The sequence below is a fragment of the Harpia harpyja genome, chromosome 12 (assembly GCF_026419915.1).
Source record: "Harpia harpyja isolate bHarHar1 chromosome 12, bHarHar1 primary haplotype, whole genome shotgun sequence".
NCBI classification, from domain to species: Eukaryota; Metazoa; Chordata; class Aves; order Accipitriformes; family Accipitridae; genus Harpia; species Harpia harpyja.
The window spans coordinates 35,983,760-36,007,537 of record NC_068951.1 but is presented as its reverse complement, the minus strand read 5'-3'; the positions used below and the strand labels follow the sequence as shown (position 1 = coordinate 36,007,537).

General features: G+C 36.8%; 1 protein-coding gene across 5 annotated transcripts in view; it reads left to right on the top strand.

Moving 5' to 3' along the window:
* Positions 1 to 23,778, top strand: part of FXR1 (FMR1 autosomal homolog 1) — a 38,947-nt gene that overhangs the window by 14,051 nt on the left and 1,118 nt on the right. For 2 of the 5 annotated variants that reach the window (XM_052803409.1, XM_052803412.1), the window contains exons 3-16: positions 919 to 1,012; positions 2,251 to 2,322; positions 4,574 to 4,722; positions 5,175 to 5,268; positions 6,517 to 6,633; positions 6,733 to 6,903; positions 11,898 to 11,976; positions 14,563 to 14,672; positions 15,673 to 15,759; positions 16,513 to 16,720; positions 18,406 to 18,609; positions 19,309 to 19,509; positions 20,274 to 20,354; positions 22,860 to 22,951. In XM_052803409.1, the coding sequence (XP_052659369.1) occupies positions 919 to 1,012; positions 2,251 to 2,322; positions 4,574 to 4,722; positions 5,175 to 5,268; positions 6,517 to 6,633; positions 6,733 to 6,903; positions 11,898 to 11,976; positions 14,563 to 14,672; positions 15,673 to 15,759; positions 16,513 to 16,720; positions 18,406 to 18,609; positions 19,309 to 19,509; positions 20,274 to 20,354; positions 22,860 to 22,951 (1,759 nt within the window). Of the gene's footprint in view, positions 1 to 918; positions 1,013 to 2,250; positions 2,323 to 4,573; positions 4,723 to 5,174; positions 5,269 to 6,516; positions 6,634 to 6,732; positions 6,904 to 11,897; positions 11,977 to 14,562; positions 14,673 to 15,672; positions 15,760 to 16,512; positions 16,721 to 18,405; positions 18,610 to 19,308; positions 19,510 to 20,273; positions 20,355 to 20,577; positions 20,863 to 22,859; positions 22,952 to 23,778 lie in introns of those variants that run through there. The other 3 variants (XM_052803411.1, XR_008237472.1, XM_052803410.1) reach the window with 3 other exon arrangements.

Genomic DNA, 23,778 nt, shown 5'->3' with positions numbered 1-23,778 from the left:
TTGATTGAGATGGGCATAAATGATGGACATTGGAATGCTTTGACAGATATTGTCAAAGTCCCTCAGATATTCTAAGTTAATAAGTTTTTTGGGGGGTGTTTTTTCCTCTGGTTTTATTTCAACCTGTGTAGAGTCTTCAATTGGGTTGCTGACTAAAAAGGGTGAGGAACAGCTGATGGTATTCTGTGACAGAGTAGAAGGAAAAGGAATTTCAGGAGAACACAAGAGGATGTGAATTGCTCCGGTAGTCTTTGTAAAATGCACCTAAAATACACACTTCTACAAGTAGAATGCTTTGTAGAGCCAGCTACGGTAAAATAAATAGCCTTTCTGTACAAGAAGGTAAAATTTTAGTTTTATATTCCTAGTAATAATTGGTATTGATAAGCAGATATAAAGGTATGTTTTGAACTGAATCTGTCTGCTAGACACTTAGTGGGAAGTGTTAACAAGTTTGTAGGTAGAAATGTAAAGTTTTGTTAACAATCAGAGTCAAACATTGATGGTAAGCTGTTGAAGTGTTAAGTATGAGGTGAAGAAATGGTTGAACCCCATGGTGGACTGCAAAGATAAGCTTACAGTTGTATAAAGACTTTATGACTTGAACAGTAGAAATGTAAGTACATCATCTAATAATCTTTTCACTGGGCTTTTATGAGAGCCATTTAGTGAACCGAGTCAAGTTAAATTTTTCAATTAATTTAAACATTTTTTTGTCATTAAATATCTTGCCAGGTATTATTTTTGTCTTGACAGGATTATTTTGTTCTTTGCTTATAAGGTTTGCTTTCTAGCAGTGAAGAAACAGACTTGATTATATGGAGAGAGCAAGTTTTAACTAAACTCAGAGTTCTAAAAATAAAACTAAGAAAACAGGAAAATTCTAGAAATAATGCGTAACATCTATTCAACTTTCAGTTGGCAACCAGAGCGCCAGGTACCCTTTAATGAAGTCAGATTACCACCACCCCCTGATATCAAGAAAGAAATTGGTGAAGGAGATGAAGTGGAGGTGAGTTTATCCTAATGAACCGTTCTGATACATAACTGATTGTCCGTTCAAGGCAGTGATGATGATTGTAAGTACGTTAGCAAAATGAAGATTTAAAGTGGAGCATATCTCTAGTAATGGATTTATTAGGCTTTCAGTGAAACTGTGACATTTCAGGTTTTTTTCACAGAATTACCAATGGAACTTTATCAGAATCTAAAACTTAAAATTGCTGAGAGTGTTTCAGAATTAAAAAAAAAAAACTAGGTAATTTTCATTTTTGATCTGAAATGTAACTGTTGGAAGTGTTCTGATGTGAAGATGTAATAAAGCTCTTCCAATAACAAGAGTTTTAACCCAGATGAAACATCTGGTACAATCTGGTAGGAAATTGTGTAAATTATACTGTTTTACAGAGAAACAGTGTTAATTAGAAATGATGTATTAAACTAGGAAATTAAAAGGTGCATGTTCTGTTCCCAGCTTATTGTAGTATCTTTAGTAATTTAGTACTTAGTTTAACTTCTGCGTTTCACTTTACTTGGTCTTAAAGTAATGAGGTTCTTTACGATACCGTTATAGTTTGGGGCTAGTAATCTGAGAAACAACATAGTATAAGTGCTGGGTTTTTCTGTTATTTTCTTTTAAATACATGCTATTTGTTGGCTTTGTTAGAGGTTAAATGTAAAGGATTATTTTCTACCTCCTTGCTATTGCAAAATTTCTTGTTTAGTCTGCATGCAAATGACTTTGGCCTGTCAGAAGTGTGTAAGGACTAAATGAAACTTAGAGAAGATGAGGAAAACAAAAGTTTCGGAAGTCATCTGTTCTATATCTGATCTTGTGTTAACTTGGTAGTGTTTAAGTATGGAATACATAGTCATATGATGACTTGGTTCATTTCAGTAGTCCTAGGTATATTAAGTAAGCCAAGGACAAAACAAAAATCTTAATTGTGGAGTTACTTCTATGTGTGAACTTTCAGTGTGAAGACAGTGTTTGCATTTAGTGACAGATTGCCCCTGAATAAGCGTTGAGCCAAGGTTTTAAATCTGTTCACAATCCTTGTAGTGTAAAATATTGAAAATTTGTGCAAGAAGCACGTCTGGATAAATTATACAAAAATTACTTCTGTGTAGCACACTGTTCCATTTTAATGAAGATGAGAAAAGTTGGAATGTTCTTTCTTCATTATACATGCAATCAAGTGAATTGTGTCTGTATGTGCTTACAGTGTTTCTTACTACTTTCATTTTCAGGTTTATTCTAGAGCAAATGACCAAGAACCTTGTGGCTGGTGGCTGGCAAAAGTTCGAATGATGAAAGGAGAGGTAAATTATTTTAAAACCTACTGATTTCATGCTGTTACGTTAAATACAGTAAATACGAAAGGTCTTTGTGATGGAAAAAGTATGAATAAAGTATTACCAATACAACAACATGACAAAACAGAATTATAAGTTGAAATCACTTTGGAATGACCTATGCTGCATTACACAACTGAGGGTTGTGTTTTTATAGCTGAGGAAGTCACTTCCATTATTAGTAGTTTAATTGCTTGGAGGACTGTATGCATGCATAAGAACAGGATTTCTAACAAACCTACTTTGTGATTTGAACTTGGTGCTAAAAGTTAAGCAAAGCAGTACACTTCACCTGTGGTTAAAGACGGTGTTTAAACTCCATAAATGAAGCATGCTATAGCTATCAGTGTGTGTTGCTGTGAGGTTTTTTATGTATGTGTTTCTACTGAGTGTAGTGGAAAGATGCTGCTTTAGTTGGTTTGCTTTTACATACATCAAGTTTGTATTTTACAGTTGACTCTTAGAGTTGCACCTGCAAAGTAACTTGTAGATTCAGACTCCTAAGGGTATAGAGCTATGACAGTGTCTGATACAGTCTCATTAAAGCTTTATTTTGTGAAATGACCGCAAGAGAATTTAACTTCGTAGTAGGAAGGGACCTGTGTTTAGACTAGACTGTATTAGATTCCTAAAACCAAAGGAACAGGGTTGAGAAAAAAAAATTCGTCCACTGTCTGATATTGTTTAAAAACTGCCAACAAATAGTAACTGCTGTTGAGCTCTGTAAGGGAAAGGTGGTGGTAAACAGTTGTCAAAGGAAGAGTCTGTGTCTTAATCCTTGTGGATGAACAGCTTGTTAAGAAAACAATAGAAAAGGAGACAAATTGATTTAAATGATAAGAGTTTGTCATTTGGGGCTAATCTGCTTCTCTTGTACATCACAAAAATTTGGAATTTTACTATCAGTTACCTTGCTATGCTGCTTATTTAAAAAAAATAGTAAAAGAAAAATTTTAAATTCTGAATTTAAATGCACTTTTATCCAATTCTTAATTTTCTAGTATTTTTCATATGGGGAAAAATGATTTTTCATCCTCAGATGGTTGGTATCTTTATATAGCATTGTCAAATTAGTTATTTGATGGAATTGTCCCCACAAAAAAACCCTCGCAGTTCAATTTTGGCTTCTTTGTACAGTCTGTAACATGGTTCCATATTGAATTTTTTTTTTCTCAAAGTAAATGTGAAATTCACAAACAACCCAGGTATCTAATGATAGTTAGCTTTGTGATTGTTCTGATAACCAGAATTATCTTTAACTATAGGAGTTCATTTTTTAAAGCATAGGGTGGTAGTTCTCTTAAATTTAGTTGTCTGTTTAGCATTTATTTTTCATTATTATTACTTAACTTATTTTGTGATATTTTTCAAAGCAGCTTTGTAAGATTAGGATGATACCTAAGCTAAACTTAAAACTTGAAATTGGAAAATATCACATGGGAAAGTATGTCACAACCTTAGTGATTTACTTTTTCCTGATAACTTGAGTAAATTGTGTGTTGACAAAAACAGATACCAGTTTTGAGGGAGCTTCCTCTGCACTACTAAATTGTGTACAGGTGGAAGGGAGAATAGGCGAAGGCTGCATTCCTAACAGAAAGCCAGGCTTTGGGGATACTGCGCACACAAGCTTCTTTATACTTGCATGTGTTGGGTGGAAGTGTAGGAGTAGATTATTGGTAGCTGTTAAATCTTCTTAGTTCTCTTGCCTTACTAAATTTGGGATAGTGTGTATCAAAAAGATTGATTTTTTTTTTTTTTTTCTCCTTTTGATCTTGCATGATTCACAGGTAGCTTGCCCATTGAATCCTTTTTTTTTTTAACTGTTGCAGAGCAGATATTTCTGTGAAGAATGAGTTACGTTTGCTTCTCTATTAGGTATTTTTTAGAATTAGAGCTCCAGTAAACATTTTGAAACTTGAACTGGACTAAAGTACGTATTTGAAGAGGGATGGGCTTGAGAAAAATTAATGAAAGATGCTTTTGGGGCGGACTGAAATTATGCTGATACGGTGCCCTAACCTCACTGAGGTATCAGATGAGTACTGAAATATGTCCAGGCTCATTTGTGTAGAATTGTAGCATTATATCAACTCAGATTTACGTTTTAGTCTATATAGTCATATTTCATACTTTTTTGGTGATGCTGGTAATGTTAATTTGTCTTTGTTGTTCCTTACTGAAGTTACCATTTAAAAAAAAAAAAATTCTTCTATAGTTTTATGTCATTGAATATGCTGCTTGTGATGCCACTTACAACGAAATTGTCACTTATGAACGACTCCGACCTGTGAATCAAAATAAAACTGTCAAAAAGAACACCTTTTTCAAGTGCACAGTGGACGTTCCTGAAGATCTGAGAGATGCGTGAGTAGCTCTGCACACTTTAATAAGGCATTTACTGTATTTGAGTGGGAAAAAAAACCACTTGGCTTATATTTTAAAGGCTAGTTCACAGGTCCATGAAGAACCTTAAGGGTGGCTATGGCTGCAGTGGCTGGTTTAGAAACTACTGACCGGGATCCCTGCTGAGCTTTTGGGGTGGGGACAAAAAGCAAGTTCTGAGATGGGAGCTTCAAGTCTTGCTTTGGGCTTGTACAGGTGATGCACTCACAGTGGGCCTGTGGTGCTAAGACTTGCCAAGTAACCGTGATGGCATACAGTCCACAGAGAAATAAGTTCTGGAACCATGTTAAGGAGAATGGGAGTTTTTCAGTTTCTGAGCAGTCTTTGCTGTAAACTACTCTGAAACATTCTTGGTTCTGATCATGATACTACATGTTCTGCTTGTTGAAATAACAATCATTTTGTCTCCTTAGGTGTGCTAATGAAAATGCACATAAAGATTTCAAGAAAGCTGTGGGAGCGTGTAGAATTTTTTATCATGCTGAAACTGCTCAACTAATAATACTGGTAAGCAATTATTTCTATCTAAATATTGCATGAATTTTCAGTATATTATTTATGGGAAGTATATAGCCAGCTGTATATTTGTAGCTTGACAAGTTAAACCATTTTCCATACGTCAGTTGTGAGAGATTTAATATAAGTAGATGTGCTTAAATTTAATCTTTGGGGGTAGGCCTTTTGGAGGAGCTACAAGCACTGCACTGCATACAGCCTAAATTTAGGAGCAGCTTTCAGTCTCGTTGGTTTTATGGCTTTTGTCATCCACAACTGACTGCTGTTTCACTGATTTGTGCAGATGGCTCAAAGCTAACTCTAGCTTACTCTGCTCTGGAGCAGTAGATTTCTTATAGCAGCCTTCCAGTACCTAAAGGAGGCCTACAGGAAAGCTGGAGAGAGACTTTTTACAAGGGCATGTAGTGATAGGACCAAGGGGTACTGGCTTTAAACTGAAAGAGGGTAGATTTAGATTAGATATTAGGAAAAAATTCTTCACTGTGAGGGTGCCAAGACACTGGAGCAGGTTGCCCAGAGAAATTGTGGATGGCCCCTATCTTTGGAAGTGTTCAAGGCCAGGCTGGATGGGGCTTGGAGCAACCTGGTCTAGTGGAAGGTGTCCCTGCCCATGGCAGGGGGCTTGGAACTCCATGATCTTTAAGATCCTTTCCAACCGAAACCATTCTATGATTCTGTGATTACCCCCTGTACTGTATTACACTGTGCACTTGGACCTTCAACTGGGTTTCTGCATGAAGAACTGCACCAGTTCAGCATAGCCATTCAGGAATTGTTCCCTTAGATTATTCTGTGATGGTTTTCTCTTATTACATAGACTTTTCCCAGCATTAGTTTCTCTTCACAGTTCTGTTTACTTAATATTATCCACTTCAACCTCTCTCCAGAATTGTGTTTTCCTTGCTTATTTCCTTAGCTCTGCCATTCAGACAGCGAGTGGCAAGTATGTATATGGTAGAATATTTGTTTGGCTGGTGGAGCATCAAGAGGAAAGAGTTACTGTGTATATCCAGCAGCAAAATCTTTAGTGTAAAATATGCTGTGAGTGAGAAGAGAAAATTGTTGGTTTGCAGAGGTGGTGCCAAATTTCTCATGCTTTGTTTTGAGGAAGCATAATGTCCCATCTAAGTTCCGGAAACTTAGATCATGTTTGTGATTTAGTTTAAATAGGTTCCTGATTTATCCTTTAAATGTGGATTTGCTTAAAAAATGAAACTTCATGTTCCTTTTCTCTTGTAGTCTGCCAGTGAAGCAACAGTGAAGAGAGTGAATATACTGAGTGACATGCATTTGCGCAGCATTCGTACCAAACTCATGCTAATGTCAAGAAACGAAGAAGCTACAAAACACTTAGAAGTAAGCCATAGCTTGTAATTCTTGTTGCTTGAAACAGAGCACATAACTGTATATTACATTGAGTGCATGTGGATAAGTCTTACTTTGTTTTCCCTTCAGTGCACAAAACAGCTTGCTGCAGCATTTCATGAGGAATTTGTAGTCAGAGAAGATTTAATGGGACTTGCTATAGGAACACATGGCAGTAACATACAACAAGCCAGAAAGGTTCCAGGAGTTACTGCTATTGAACTTGAGGAGGATACTGGTACCTTCAGAATCTATGGAGAGGTAAGGGGGAAACTTTGCATGAATCTGATGAGCATTTCACTCTATATCTGCTTTTAGACTGGCAAGAGCTGTACCCAGAATTCAGAACTAGAAACAGCTGACTAGTTGTCTGAGCGTCTATGTGCATATTTTTCCTTCAGACTGTATATGTGGTTCTTGTTGGTTCTCCCCATCACCCCTTTCCAGTTCATGTGTGTTTTGTTGTGTGGTCTCTGTTCCTCTGACCTAGTCAAACGTGTTAAAGCCAATATCTGCTTCTTCTAACCCTTTTATTTTGGCAATTTAATGCTGGCTTTGGCAAAATAATACTGGTTTGCTTAGAGTTAATGCCGTTTGTGTGACTTTTTACCTGATGCGGTTTAAATCTCACAAGTGCCTTGAAATGTAGCTTGTCTTCGGACCAAAGCAATGATCAGTTCAGAAGGCAGTAGAGTAGTGACAAAGATGCCACTGTCACAGGGGCCCTGTCAGAACATTTCTTGGGGGTTTTTATCCCATGTTACGAACTCTACAGGTACCGCTAACACCTAAGTCTCTGGTGTTAACGCTTTAGAAGTCCTTGGTTGTCTACTCTTTCAGGAATCTGTGGTCTTGAATTACTCCCCATCCATGTCATGAGACGAGGACAAACTTCTGTACTCTTCAGTATCTCTGAAGTTCTGTGTCCTTTGTTTGGAAACCTTAAACACTTCCAGGCTATCAGGGTGGCAACAGATCCTTCTTTGACCTAGTACTACCAATAAATCACGTCTCACAGTTCACAAAGAAGAATCAGACAAGTTTTAAATGCAGTAGAATGTCTAGTGTATTCCAGTTTCAGTCTCTTTAACGTGAATGATGTGATACTGAAACTTGTGGAAAGGTTATGACTGTCACCAGCCTCTTACAGTAGTGCACAGCAATGATTGTAAATACCAGATGCCACCTAAATAAAAATGCCTTTAGGCACATCCAGCCTTGTCCTTCCTAGAAGTGATAGCTGCTTCTAAAAAAGCCAGGCAACCTAAATATTCCATGTGACGAGGGCTTCAGCATCTGTGTATACTTGTCTATTCTTTTTGCCTCTTTTCAGCTGAAATTGGCAAGCAGCCAGGCCCTAATGGCTGAATGCAGGGGCAGACAATTTTAGGCTGCGAGATGTGTGGGGTAGTGATCCGGTGTCCTTGACACTGTAGTCAGGGTCTGAGGGTCTCCCATAGCTAGCATTTTGCATACAAATAAAAGTTCAGTGTTGCTCAGGGCCAGAATCTTTGAGGGGAGGAACAGGGAGATAAAGAATACTGGAAAGCTATATGATTAGAAGGAAGCTAAACTGTATGGGATGCTGTTCCTGCTTTTTTCCCGTCTGGTCAAGACCACTGATTCCAAGACCCTTCCCCTTCTGCTTGAACTGCTGCTTGTGATACCCGTTATGGAGACCACAGTACTGTGAACTTCAGAGCTTGGACACTGAGTGGCTATTGCTACTTCTGAAATCTTGTGCTTCCCCAGGAGGGAAAGCCTTTTCGGAAACAGAAAAGCTTCTCTTAGACCTTCATTAGTGGCAAAATTGAATTGCATTCAGTTCTTGTGCAGTTCTTAACGCTTGAGCTTTTTCCCTCTTACACCTTTTTTTTTTTTTTTTTTTTAAAGATATTTAACTGTATGATAACCATTCCTTTGGATAGAAGGATAGCAAGATCCTATCTATCTGGGCTTTTTCAGAAGACTGTTACTTCTTGTTTTCCCTTTGGAGAAATCAAGAAAACTCGTTTTCCCTTTGGAGCTTTCATTAGCTCAGTTCCGTTTGAACCAAGAGACTAATATGCATTTTATTTTCTTGAAAGACAACTTGTATCACAATGGAAAAAGCATTGTTCCCTGTCATGACTTCAGAGGGCTTGGTCTTTATCTGCATGGGGATAAGGCTTTTCAAATGATTCCCAGAGGTAGTTTTGTTTTTTCCATTTGGGAAGGTCTAAAAGAGCTACCAGGACTTTGGAGAGACTTTTGAAATCTTGTTTCAGAAACTGGTGTGAGACTCCCAAGATAGAGCCACCATTTGTAATAGGAGTGCGCTCTACCAGCATGTAGCCACTAGATCTACATTAGTGACTGTGTTACAAAACATTTTCCCTCAAATCTGCAGCCATACAGTTCTTGTTTCACGCTCATGTAGAACTTTCCTGCTGCAAAAACAATAGCTCTAATGCTGAGTTTAGAAAAATACCCTGCATTTAATCTTTCTATTAGACTGTTCAAGTAATGTGGATGTGTCTTGATTGTATGAGCTATTCTGTGAAGTAACCAGAGCATGAATGGATGTATAGACTGTAATTCAAAGTTAGAAAGGTAGTTACTAGTAACTGGAATTCTTTGAGGTCTTTAATCAATGTGCACACTGATTTTTAGAGAGAGGGAAATTATTTTTTTTTTCCTTTTCTGAATTACTGATGCTGAGGAACTGAGAATACATTGTCCAGACCACCTTTATATGCTATCTCACGTTGGGGTGTGAATGAGTCATACAGGTTGTACTTGCATAAAATTCTGAGCACTTGTGGCAAAGAGTAGCTATGTGTATGGGTGCACTGGAGAACTGCAGTTACTGGCAGTGGTTTATTTTCTCATCCTGACTCTGCTTCTGTGGAGGCAGTCTCTGTTCCTTCATCTTTATTTGGGAAAGAATTGATAAACATACTTCTGAGGCAGGACGTTGTGAACTTTTTAGTTAATTGTGTCCTATTGGTAGAGTTAATTGAAGGTAAAAAATTGCTAATGTGTGTTGAAGTTTGTATCATTTTAGCAGTTGCTTTGAGTATGCAGCATAGCCACTGCTCCCTACGACTTCTTGTTCATCTGTTTTCCATGCTTTATTGCTTGTTTCTGTATTGTGAAATCCAATTCGCCCATGTTTCTCTTGCTGTCATTTTGACCTCTGCCATAAGTAGGGGTTTATACATTTTTTGTTCTTCTAGGACTTCCCTAATTTGATTGAAAGATGGAGGAGCTGGTGGTACTCTTATTCCATGTGTTGCTTAAAAAAATTACAGATGAAAGGGCTGAGGCATTAGTGTAAAACAGAAGCTGTGCTCAAAAGCTATCATTACTGACTAGATGCTGATAGTAGTTCCTTAATTCTACACTTCTGTTGTTGATAATTTGAAGCCTTGTTTCTTGTTTCAGCATCTGTATAGCCTCAATTAACTGTCAATCAATTTCTGTCATTTAATAATAAAGCTGTAAGAGAGCATTTATACGAGTTTTCCCTGCTAACCAATGACACAGTCCTGTATTGGAAAACATGGTACATGAACTGTGGACGCAAACCAGCATTCTGGAAGGAGAGTGCCTTGATTGTAATATTTCTTGCAACGTAGAGGTGATATGATTAGGACAGATTCCTTAAGTGCAGTACACCATTTTAGCGATCACTGTAGAGTTCAGGTTGCACTAATATAATTTACCTGCAGTTACAGGAGAGAGTTTGTCTGAAGGTGCTTGTTATTCAGGCTTAGTTTCCTGTCAAGCATAAGACAGGAGAGAAACAGAAGTAGAAGAACTTTTGTAGAGAAAACTTCCTACCTGTAGCGAGTTCTAAACAGGCTTGGTGTGTTGTGTCTGTGCACTCCTATACTTCCCTGCAGTGTTGTTGTTCCTTTGAACCCCCAGTTTGCCTGACCGCTGCCAAATTCTCCTGTAGACCACTGTGCTCTGAACATAGCCTCCCAGCCTTTCTGCAGCAAGTCCCTTTCCTGAAGATAAAAGTGGGTTGTGTGGTGGGCAGGCTTTGTGAGTGTGCGCACACCTAGAAGAGTAGCTACTTCTGTCACTTTGGCAGCACTTATTCACTGAGGATTAATGTGTATTTGTAAACAGTACTTGGTATTAAGACTTGCATGCAAAATGGATCTATCTGTTACAAGAAAGGTTCTGTGACTGATTCTGTTGTTTTCTTTCTGTTCTCTTGAATACTGAGTAAGAGAACAGAAACGTCATAGAGGACAGAACTTCTAACGGCTGTTTCATTTAGGCTGTTGTGAAAAATCAGTACACCTTTCTTATGGAAAAGGCTGTAAAGCCAGTCACTGCTTACAGTGAGCCTATAAAGTTCTGTGGAGAGATTGTCCTTCAGCCTTGGAAATGTCTTATCTTTATCATGTGACATAATCTTTAGATACTGTCAAGAGGCAAATGAATCTTAAAATTCATTTTCTCCTCTGCCATTTTTCTACATGTGGTCTTCTGGGTAATGTAATAGCGTATTACACATTAAAAACTATGTTAAAAATTGCAAAATAAATTTATATTGCTGACAGTACTGATGGTAGCACAGTTTCTGTGGAGAAAAAGGATGCTTCCAAAGCAGTTTAGAGGAAAATGCGGAGCTGAAACTATAGTTTTATGGCTTTCCCATCTAATCATAGCCGTATAACTACTCATTCACTGCAAAGTCAGGTGAAATGAGGTATGTGATCCAAAGTTTCTTTTAACATAGTATTCTTGTAAGCTGAAGTTTCTATAAATGCTGGCAGGACCTCTTAGAAATTTGCTTCTTTTCAGTACAGAATCTTTGTGATAATTGTTATATTGACTCTAATAAATAGACTCTAGATTTGAAAATTATGTCTTTATTTTGGAGAAAAAGAATGTAATTAGCTGTTTTTTCCCAATTAATGTCTACCAGAAATTGCTTCAAGATATATCAGTAAGATATTTTTTTATCTGGGGTTTACTCATGATAAGTGGCAGATAATATTTTAAAATGTCTTGAAATACCATGGAAAAAGTTGTCTTATTCATTACTGATGCTTTGCTTTGATACTGAATTTCATGTCTGGGCATTTTACTCTTATTTCTTTAACATTTAGTTCAAAGCTAGATTAATATTGTTTCTATTCCTCTCTTTTTGAAAATAAGTTTGGTGTTTGAAGACTTGCAGCTGTTGCTACAAGATTTTATTTTTAATGTATTATATTCACAAATAAACTTTTTTTTTTTAAATTCACTTCCAGACTGCTGATGCAGTAAAAAAGGCTAGAAGTTACTTGGAATTTGTGGAGGATTTTATTCAAGTTCCCAGAAATCTTGTTGGTATGTAATACTGCTAAAACTTGAAAACTTGGGGAAAGGGAGCCTAATCAGCGTGACTCGGCAAAGAAGATTTAGATGCCAGTACGATATTTGATTTCTCCATTTAAGTAGGAAGAGATTAATCTTTTAAAACTATATGTATCAGGGAGTTGTTAAGAAATTAAATACATAATTGTTGAATAATACTTTGTCAGGATTTTAACACTTAAAATGGTTTGATTACAGACTTGTACTATCTAATTTAGTGGTAATATTTGAAGTTCAGATTCTAGTAAAAAAATGATGTGCTAAATTGACTACTTAGAAGTGGTGAAACTAAATTCCAAAATTTAACGTGGAAGTACTACAGTTGAGTTGCAAGAATGATGCAAGACAATTCTCAGGCTATTGCTCCCTCCTGGGTTCACATTTGTTGGAGGTGGTGGTTGGATGGTGTTGAGCAGCTGTATAAATCAGCAGTGATTGTCAGTCTCATCTTCGGTCTAGAAATGGGCATTTTTTCCATGTTTCAGCTTAATGAAGGTGTAGCTTCCCAAAACTTGTAAATGCATATTATGGTAGCTTCTGTATCATAAAGGTGAGGTTAATCTTATTCCCCCCTCAAGAGAAAAACACATTTCTCCCTAGTCCAGTCTTCACAGGGTACTTTTTTCTGTTTCTCTCATTCTATTCCTCTTAGCCTGCTTGTTGTGCTCTCTGAGTCTGGCAGCTTCCTACTCTAGTTTACCAGCCCACAGGCAATGCAAGCATGAAAGGACTATTAGGAGTGCACGTGTTGTACCTGATTCAACAGGAGTTTGGATTATCCAAAGGAGAAATTAAAAGCTATCCTTTAACCTCCTATGGTTTTTGGCTTAGAGCTTGCATGTTATAGACTACATAATTTAAATAATTCATGTGCAAACTCCTAAAAATTAGACTTTGAAGGTTTTATAAATTGAACAAGTGAAGGTATAGCATTTTGTTGTGTGTTTTTTAATAGGACCTCTGCAAATTATGTATCTGATGCAACTTGATGATTCTTTCATCTACCTAATGTTAAAGCTTGTTTTAACATTCAGCAAATTAATTGTTAGTTTGTACATGAACACATCTTTTTCTGTAATCTCATTCAGCAAACCCAGTTGAACCAAGGAACTTTGCTAAATCTAATGGTTTATAATTTGAGGTTTGGGGGGATTTTGGATAGCATTCTGTAACGTGAATATACTCATATAAGAATTATGGCATTAGACATAGTAATGCATTTAACTGAAAATGCTGCTTTTAAAACAATTACAGTACCAATTTATGATGAAGGCAGACATCTTGCCCAAATCACCTGTGGTCATACATGTAAGCAGACATATATTTAGCTACACTTTATGAAGATACCCAAGTTAAAAGAAGCATAGTGATCAGTAATGACTCAAATTGAAGATACTGCACTGTGCCCAATGCATTTCTTTCTGTGCCAAGAGAGAGGACTGCCATTTGCTGAATTGCCAGTTTCAGCTACTGAAGCTCCTTGGGACTGAGGACTTTTTCCCAATTACTGGCTAACCATTATCCATAGAAAAATGTCTAACATTATAATGTGTGGTTTACTTCAGTAGTAGTAACAGGATCACTGTGCAAAATGAAATTGTAGGCATACAGAATGATGAGCTGTAACATGTTTTTTTAAGACAAAAAGATACAAAAAAACCCTGCTCAGCTATTTGAACTGTTGAGGAAAGGAAACAATTTTTAATGCTTTTTGCACTTTACTTTGTATCCTGTTGATACCTGCTGTAAAGAATGTTCCTTATGGGGTATTGTCACATGCTTTTGGCTTTATACTTTTTTCAGAGGTTCTATGTTCCTTTACTCATAATTTAAACATAAATGTCTTCAAGTGCCAGATAGCTGTAGCTGGGATGAAGAAATGTTTCCACGTAACTTTAGTTTAAGGAAGAGCTAAAATCTTCTAGTAAGGGAGCAAAGGAGTCACTTTTTTTGATATTTAAACATACAATTTCTGAATAACCTTTTGGCTTAGATCCCATGCATGATCTCAAAATAAGTATTTTAAAGATAATATGGCAAGTGTGGGTAGTAGTCATGTTTATTGTAAAAGCAAAATTAAATTTCAGAAAACAATTACGTAGTGTTTTATTTTAAGAGGCTCCCAACAAATGTATATTGTATATGCCTGTCAAAATGTTAGGAAAGACTGAATGAGGGTACGTGTGGAGTCAGGGGGTCCAAATAATTTCGATTTATAAATTTAAAATAGGCATTTGCAAAACTTTTGTGCCATTTTACTCTTAGTCTCGTTCAATTTGCAACTTGTGTGTAGTGGTACTCTTCATCAATACTTGTCATTCTATGCATATATATATGTAGTTTAATTTTGGAAGTTTTCATCTCTTCTGGCACAGTGTGGGGTTTTCTTTGGGGTTTTTTTGTACCTCTCTGAAGCAGAAGAAAACCTTGAAACAAAGTGAATGGTAGAGGAAAGTCAGGTGGTTGTTACAATTATGTTATACATAACTTAAAATACCAAGAAACCCGTTAAAATATTTTGCACACGGGTGCAAAATTAACCATTCTTGCCCTCTGAAGGAAAAGTTATTGGAAAAAATGGAAAAGTGATTCAGGAGATTGTAGACAAGTCTGGAGTCGTCAGGGTGAGAATTGAAGGAGATAATGAAAATAAACTGCCCCGTGAAGATGTAAGTACTTTATTCTTTCTTCCTATGATTAGGGTTTTATTATCAAAACCAGTCATCTTGAATCTTTTAATGAAAAATATGTAGGAAAATATATGTAGAAAGTGAGAATTTCTGGGGCATGACTCAAATGAGTTAAAGTGCTACCTTATGGCATCAGAATGGGATCACTCTTTCATCTCTGCATCATTATGCAGTTTATAAATACACAGCCCGCGTGGCCTATGCACCCTTTTTTTCATGGCCAACCTCTAACAGTGGTGATGTCCGTGTTACAAAAACATGGTGTCTGTGATTGGGTAGTTTTCTAGGCTAGATGCTTGTGGATTATTTAATGAAGCCAGGTTTCTAACTTTTCTGTGGATACAGAGAACAATTTTTAAGGTTTTTTTTTCAGACTGGCATCTTGCAGTAAATTTTATATGAAACAATTCAAGAAAGGTTTTGTTGGGGTTTGGGGGTTTTTGGGGGGTTTTTGGTTTGTTTTTTTTTTTTTTTTACTGTTGAAGCAAGACTTTTTTTTTTAATCTTTTTCCTTAGATGTACTTTAGCTGCATAACTAATTTGGGATTGATAGTGTTAATAGTGTTTACATATTTTAAATATATAAGAACATAAGATAAAATCTTCTAAAGGTCCTTCATATTGTAAAGTTGGTTTAATTAACCACTGGACACTTCCTGGTAAACTATGGATGCTTCTGCACACGTACTGTGGTAGACACACACAGCAATTATGTTGTATGGGGGAGGAAATATAAATGCTGTATGTGAAGGTAACTCAACTGCCCGAATAGGTTTTTGGGAAAGCTGGGCAGTCTTAAGACTTTAACAGATAAACCCCTACCCTCACCCCAGTTTGAGCTATTTCTTTGCAGCCCGAGATTCAGTTACTGTTTTTCCTTGTTGAGCTCACTTCTGTAATTTGTTTTATAATTTAAACAGAAAGTGTTGTTTTGATGATGATCTTTCTGAAAGTAAGATTTGATGCTTTGTGTCTATAGGGGATGGTACCGTTTGTATTTGTTGGTACTAAAGAAAGCATTGGAAATGTCCAGGTTCTTCTAGAATACCACATCGCATATCTAAAGGTGAGTGTATTTCAGAAGAAAGAATCTGTAGAGGAAACTTCGGTTAAGTGACAGAATTTTTGAATAACAACTTCGGTGGGATTTGCAGTTGATAAACTGTTCCTCTGTATATTGGGATTTAAGGTTTGGTGCCTTGAACCCACCCCTTGCCTGCAGGTATTATGTAGGCTTTTAAATACATTATCATGGTTACTTAGTGCTGTTGGTGTTGAAAGGATTGGACTGTAAGGAACACGGTTTTAAATGGCATTTAGGAAGTAACGTGCAATTTTTTTGTCTACGTTAGTGTTGTTCTGAGGTTAATGCTCTGTTGGGGTAGGATGGAATTTCTAATAGTAACACTCTAATACTATGTAGTATTAGAACAATTATCCATTTAGATTAGTTGGCTTTGTATGGAGTTGTGGTGTTGACTTAACAGAGATAATGAATGAATTTGAATCATGTTACTTTCTCAGTTTGCTTTTTTGTAAATTTGACTAAAAAATGCGTGGTGAAGTGTAGTTAAGTAACGTAATAATAGTCTTTAAAACAGTCTTTCTGCCTGGTGATTTAAGAGAAAGGTTGTCTATTTCTTCCAAAACTCAGAGATCGCAGAACTCATACTTGAATTCATTATTTGCAGTCACCTTCAAGGTGGCGTCAACGCTCCTACAGGAATGCTAGTTTTTAAGATGACTGGGTGGACGATGGCATTTTGTGAGGGGAAAGAACATTGCTTTATTAGCATTTTTTTTGTTTCCTTTTACATAGGAGGTAGAACAACTAAGACTGGAAAGGCTCCAGATTGATGAACAATTGCGTCAGATCGGTATGGGTTTCAGACCTTCTTCCGCTAGAGTTCCTGAAAAAGAAAAGGGTTATACAACTGATGAGAGCACCCTTTCCTCAGTGCAAGGTTCCAGATCCTACAGTGGAAGAGGGCGAGGTCGCAGAGGCCCCAATTACACATCTGGTTACGGTGAGTTTTCTTGAGCATCTGTTGAGCGAGTCCTTAAGATACTTTTGAATCCACAATTGTCTCTAGATTTCTTTGTGTTCAGCACAGTTGAGTGCAGGTAGGGCTGAAAATTTAGAATTGCCATTTTATTTTTTACATGGCTTAAAACACCTGATTAGATTTACATTCTTGGTGAAGTTAAGTTTTAAATTGAAAAAATGAGCAAACTGAACTCTGGTAAGACCTTATCCTTCAACAGTAGTAGTTACATCATACAAATCTGGGAAAGAGAAAGAGCTACAGATACTCTTCAGGAGACAAAAATTACAAAAAAAAAAAATCTGGATTTAGCATTATCTGTTTTGATTGAGGAGGAGAAAAAGCGCTTGTCTGTGACAATGGCCATCTTACGAATGTACTGTTGAAAAGTAAACCAACATAACTTAAAATGGAGACAGCACAAAGTCCTGTTTGTTTGGGGTTTTTTTTCTTTTTTTTTTATTTGGTCACAAACAAACTGGATTTGTTTAAGATGTAGTGAGGTATTCTGATGCATTTTTAAATTAACAAGGAACTGCTATTCAGTTTCCTAGAGGTGTGCACATCCCCTTTTCATTCAGCAGCAGCTCCCCAAATGGAGACAGTCTGCATTTGAATATAGATGTATTCCTCAAAGAAACATAGGTGCTCCAGTAAACAGAAAAAAAAAAAAGTCATATTTATTCAATACAGTAAATTACTCTTGATCATCTACATGTAGCTCACTTCTGTTACAAAATCAGACAGATGGGTCTTCTGGATTTTATAGTCTGTCACTGACTGTAGCTTCTAGGATCATGCCATGTTGGTCAGGTTGACTCTGATGATAATGCTAATGTTTGTAACTTTGTTTTTTACTGTTTCCCAATGAATTGTTTGATTAAACTGTAATGAAAGTTGTTCGGATTGTTTACATACATTTGGAAAACTTAGTATTATTTTTTTCCCCAAAATGGTAAGAATTGCATGTTGGAACCATATGGGTCTAAATATCTTTATTCCAGAATGGTTAGCAGGGAGAGTTCCTGGATGCTTAAAATAAATAGGAGGTGTTGAATTTTCAAGTAGTAAAAAGCTGTGTGGGTTTGATTAGCTTACAGATGGCGGGAAATCATGGATGCTATTTAATATAAACAGTTAAATTGTTCAAGCAGCATTACAACTGCCAGAAGAGGTTGCTTAGCAACAGCCATCAGCTATAAGGTGGCAAAGTTGTCCTTGGGAATTTCAGAGAAGTTGCCTAGAAACTGCACCAAATGCCTGCAGTGTATACACAGAGAGAGGAAATACTGTTTAATCCTTGATTTATCCATGTACATAAATTACAGTTTTGGTAATCTCTGAGCCCTTATTTTGCATGTTATTACAAACTTAGGCTGAGAATCTTAGAAACGTAGGTAACATGCTCTATCTGTATTCTTTATGTGCATATATTTTTATATATGAGTATACGTGTAATATAAAATTGTATATACATTTAGATACTTTATATATTAATAAATGTATTTAATGTATTTATGTGTGTGTGTGTGTGTATATATATATATAAATAAAAAAAATATATAAAACCAGCCATGCTAGTTGGAAGGCTTTCGTGAGAATCTGAAACCAGAATATAATATGAAATCTCATATTCATTTCCAATTTTCTCTTCCCTCTTGCACAAGGTACAAACTCTGAGCTCTCTAATCCCTCTGAAACAGAATCTGAGAGAAAAGATGAACTTAGTGACTGGTCCTTGGCAGGAGAGGACGACAGAGAAAGCAGACATCAGCGTGACAATAGACGACGTCCTGGAGGACGAGGACGTAGTGTATCTGGAGGTCGTGGGCGTGGTGGACCTCGTGGTGGCAAGTCATCCATTAGCTCTGGTACTGTGTTTCGAATGTATTTTGAATTTAGTTTTTGTTCTTGGCAATTTGCTGTATAACCTCTTAACTCTTTTTTAAAGTACTCCATTTTTACATTGTAATCTTAATACATTGGGATTTCAGTAGAGTTGTGTGATAGTTTCTTGTCATGCTCTATGTTGTTAGATTGCTATTTGTTTATCTTCTGCTCACAATGATCTTCATTTCCTTCCTCTACTACACACACATAATAATGGTATTATCAAAGTTTATAAATCTTTGGCATGTTACCTGTGGCTGCCTTCTGAGTTAAGCTTATGTTTAGATACAGAATGAGAGAAGAAATCATAGCATGGAAGTTACCTTATGTTTTATCAGAAGTTGACTGTGCTAATTTGTAACACCTTAGTAGTGTCACAAGTACCATGCTGCTATGAAGTGAAAGGTATATTTTACACATTTAGCAGTTTTGAGTAAAAGTTCTCCAAATGTCACTTTGGATATCTTTGTGATGAAATAATACAAGTGCCTGTTGTGGTGCCTCAGAATACTTACTGTTGCATTAGAGTCAGAGGGGAACCCACATGAAATCATAAATGCTGTAGTTCTGTGTATTATACGTTTTTGTAAGGTTGCTTGTATTTTGAACTTTCAAACACAGATGGAAATCAAATTATATGTAACTGCAGTATCTTAAATGGAAACTTTTTGTTTGTTTAGTGCTTAAAGATCCGGACAGCAACCCTTACAGCTTGCTTGATAACACGGAGTCAGACCAGACTGTGGATACCGATGCTAGTGAATCTCACCACAGTAGTAACCGTCGCAGGAGGTCACGCCGGCGAAGGACTGATGAAGATGCTGTTCTTATGGATGGAATGACAGAGTCTGATACAGCTTCTGTTAATGAGAATGGTTTAGGTATGTAAACAGTTGGACGATAGTCCCAGAACAAGCTAAAAAAAATGTGTTGTCCATGTAAGTGTAGTGAAACACTTGTTCATTTTTGTTAGTGACGAATCGTTGTTCTGTTAAAGGTTGCTGTCTGATTAAAGAAAGACTTCCTCCATGGCTCTGCCATGAAATCTTCTGTTTACTGAGCTCCACTAGTATTTTCATATGCCTCTTTTGTAAAAACTGTCTGATGGAGACACCAAAGACTAACTTGTTGTTTCCCATTAGGACTGCTGCTTTCATAGAAACAGTGCTGTTGGATCAGCAGTCTGTTTTGTCCTTGGTAACCTCAGTCCCAGTGCAGGAAAGCTACTTAAGTAGCTGTTAATTGTTTCTACCCAGCTTCTGCTTCAGTACTTTCCCTCAGCAAATTCTCTTGATACTCATTGGGACAAGAATATAATCTGTTGCTTAGTAATGCAGAATAAAAACCTCTTCTTACATGGGTTATGTGGCTAAAATTTGACATATTGGTTATTTTTAATAAATGAAATCTGAGGTCATTAAGCATATGCCTAAATGTTTTAATGAGCCAAGAGCAAAAAGTAAAATCTAGCTTTTGCATTATTGTGTATGCTTTCAGTATAAAGTTATGTTTTTCTTTCAGCCTGTCTAATTTAGCCTGTCTCTTTAACAGAAGCCATTTTAAATGCCCCATGCTGAAACTGCTGAAGAATTTATTTTTTTATTTTGTCATCAGAAATAGTTCATGGTAAACTTTGCAATTGCAGATGATAGTGACAAAAAACCCCAGCGACGCAATCGTAGCCGCAGGCGTCGCTTCAGGGGTCAGGCAGAAGATAGACAGCCAGGTAATTCGAGTGGAGCTGTGGGTAATCTCAGGTCAAAAGCATGAGAGAATGTTGTGTCTGCTGTTTTACATATAGCTGCATAATATAAAAAGGTTACTCAATAACTAATAAGACTACTAGATAAGATGAAAGACATTTCTTCTACTAGGAGAACTTATAAAAGTTCTTAATCTGCCTAATGAAACTAATTTATAATGTCTAACTTTTTGCTTGGACATATGAGTTACGCTTCTGATCCAGTTCTCATTGAAGTCAATAGCCAAACTGCTGTTGAGTTCAGTGGTCCAGGATCAAGACAAACATGAAGGTTCATGATCTGCACTCACTTGCATCTGTGCCCTTGCACGGAATGTGACACAACCTTTTCAGCGCTGGCTGAGAAGCAAAGAGTTGGAATGGCAGGATGCGGGTGCCCTGGCAGAGCGCTGTGAGGGAGCTCGCATGGGATCTGCCAGTCCTGTGCCTGTATCAAACTGCTGCTATCAGTCCTCGGCTTTTGTGAACGTTTGTAAGTCATCTACAAATTGAGGGGGGGAAGGAGGAGGAATTTAAATGAAATTGCATGTTTCCAATTTTTTTGTTGTTGTGGCTTGTTGCATTTCTTTTGTGTGTACTAACACTTGAAATGTTAAAGGTGAACTAGCTAATTTTCAATATAATGCCCTATTTAGAAAGTGCTTGTACATACATGGCGTAAGGTAGTAACAGAAGGTCTTCTAGATTGACAGGTTCAAAATTTCACCCATATTTGTCTTCCTTTTATCTGCGGTGCTCATACAACATTTGATTAAGAAGAAAAAAGTTGTTGCATTACACTAACTAAAACTTGGGGGAGGAAAAAAAAACAGCCCACCCTCCTAAAAAAACCAAACCCGAAGTAACCCATTACTTCTCAACATTCTAGTTTGTAACAGTGATATGAGTTTATAAAGGGGTGGAAAAAGTAAAAATGGATTTCAGCTTTTACTTCTAAGAAACTAATTTCTGCCAGCAACATAAAGAGATTTTAGTCATCTCGACAATAGCTACAGTCTTTCTCTTTTAAATCTAAGTATTCTAAGAACAAAACGAAATTTCCCAAACAAGATTTCTCTGGTTTTTCCTGTTGATGTCTTTGTTCAAGATACCATTTTCAGTTTGCATAATAAATATTTTTAAATGCAACAGTAAGAGCATTTGTAGTTAGTTATACTGTCCTTGTGAAAAATGCCCTAATAATTTAATCTTTTCATAAACACTTAGTAGGTGTATAGTGAGTGAAATTAAGACAGAAGGAACTTCCCCCCCCTAAACACTAACAACATACTTCAGTCAGTTATATAATTTGATTCACATTGCTATACATTTTGGGTTCCTGCTACATACATGAATATTAAGAATCAGTGTCTTACACTGTGCATAAAACATGTTTCATATTTACGTTAGAGGAGTTGGATGCATAACCTCATTTTAAAGAAATAATTCTCCTTGTGCAGAAACTCACTTGGTCTTGACAATTATGCAGGGACCGAGTTGCAAGAAGTCCAATTACTGCAGCAGAAAATTCATGTGCTGTACTTCCTCTTCTGATTTAGGTTTCATGCACAGTCATACCCAAATCCAGAAAAATAGTTCACCTGAATGCATGATATACTAAATATAATTGACTGCACTGTTCAATAGATAATGCTTGCCAACTCTAATGTGCTTTAGCTCATCAAAGATACAAGTGTATATTTAAATCTGTAGTACTACGTACTCTAAAGATAGAATTGACTCTCAAGTGGTGTGGTTACAAGAGGGCGGGATAAGACAAAACCAGGCTACGAGAACATGCACTGAAGCGGTAAAAAGAGGTCAGAAAACCCCTGGCCAGCATCCAGTAAGTGTAGCCCTAACAGTGCAAACATGGCTCGCTCATACAGAGCCCCTCTGCGTGTCTGTACACACACCACAATTAATCCACCCACCCACAAGCCAGAGTTAACGGAGTGGATTGCATTTTGAATACCAGGAGGAGGGTGAGTTCTCTTGCCAATAGCTTCATGAAGTAACAAAGATTTGAATGCCGCTTTATTGTAAGTGATACCATACTCTGAACCTCCCCCAATTCTTCTCATATTTTAACTTACCTTCATTTTATCAGTGTGAAATTCTTTACTACTCCAGGTAGTAAAAACCCAATGACAAACACAGTCTGTAGTTTAAAGAGCCTACAGGCTGATCTCTTCAAATCCAGTACTGAAAGCCCTTATTTTCCAATAAAATTTACAATTGGACCAAAATTACTATTTTATTAACTTTAAAATTCCACCTTCAGATTGTCATGTTACCACTGATTTAACTGAAAATTGTATTTAACAGACACAAATCGATCCTTGCTATGTAGCTGATACCTGTAAGTGTGAAGGCCTTTTGTGAGATGTCTCCCAGTTACAGTGTAACTTGTACAGAAAAGACATATGAAGCTTAATGCTAAATTAGACTTCTGATGTGAGCATCACTGTAATTTTTTTCCTTGAACAGTAACAGTAGCTGATTATATATCACGAGCTGAATCTCAAAGTAGACAGAGAAACCCTCCAAAGGAGACACTAGCCAAAACCAAGAAAGAAACGGTAAGATGATGATTTATTTTCTAATGCATGTTTCCCTTTTTTCTCTTCCCTTGCAGCAAAACAGTAAAGGAATGCTTCATTTAGATTGCCCTCATTTGACTACAAATGCATTTGAGTTCAAGAATAAATCATTAAAAGGAAAGATGGCCCCGAGTAAAGAGAACTGACATTGACTTGTTTGTAGACTATCATTGCAGACTTTAGTGACCAGTGTAATGCTCAAATTGAGTCTTTACACATTTTAAAATATTACACTTACTAATGCAGCATTACGTAACAAAATGTGAAAACTATCCACAGATGAGTCTTGAGAACTAATCCTCAAAACACTTTATAAATAGAGGATACTAGGTACCATGTTTAGTGACTTATACAAACTATTTTAGAAAGAATTACTGTTACAAAGATCATAGATACGAGATCTGTTCTCCTTAAAGGATTAGAGTGGCATTACATAGCATAAAAAATAATATTCAGAACTGACTAAAGTAGAATTCCTTTACTTCTAAAGTAACGTTGAACTTACTGCTGCAAGTTACATCCAAGTTTAGCAAAATAAGAAAGATCCATTGCTACATGATTAACAAAATCTATTCTTACCATGGACTTTGAAAGGGGTGTAGAACTCAACTTTTCAGTTAATTTGTCGAGGCCAATGAAGAAGTTGAGATTGTGAAATAAAACATTCTGGGTATGCTGGGGATATGCTGTCTCAGGGTTACCTTGGCATGATTTCCTCCACAATGTCTTGATACAGAAGTGGTGTAAAAATGACAAGGTGAGTAATAGGATATGATGGGATACTGGCACAGACAGACAAGAGGTGT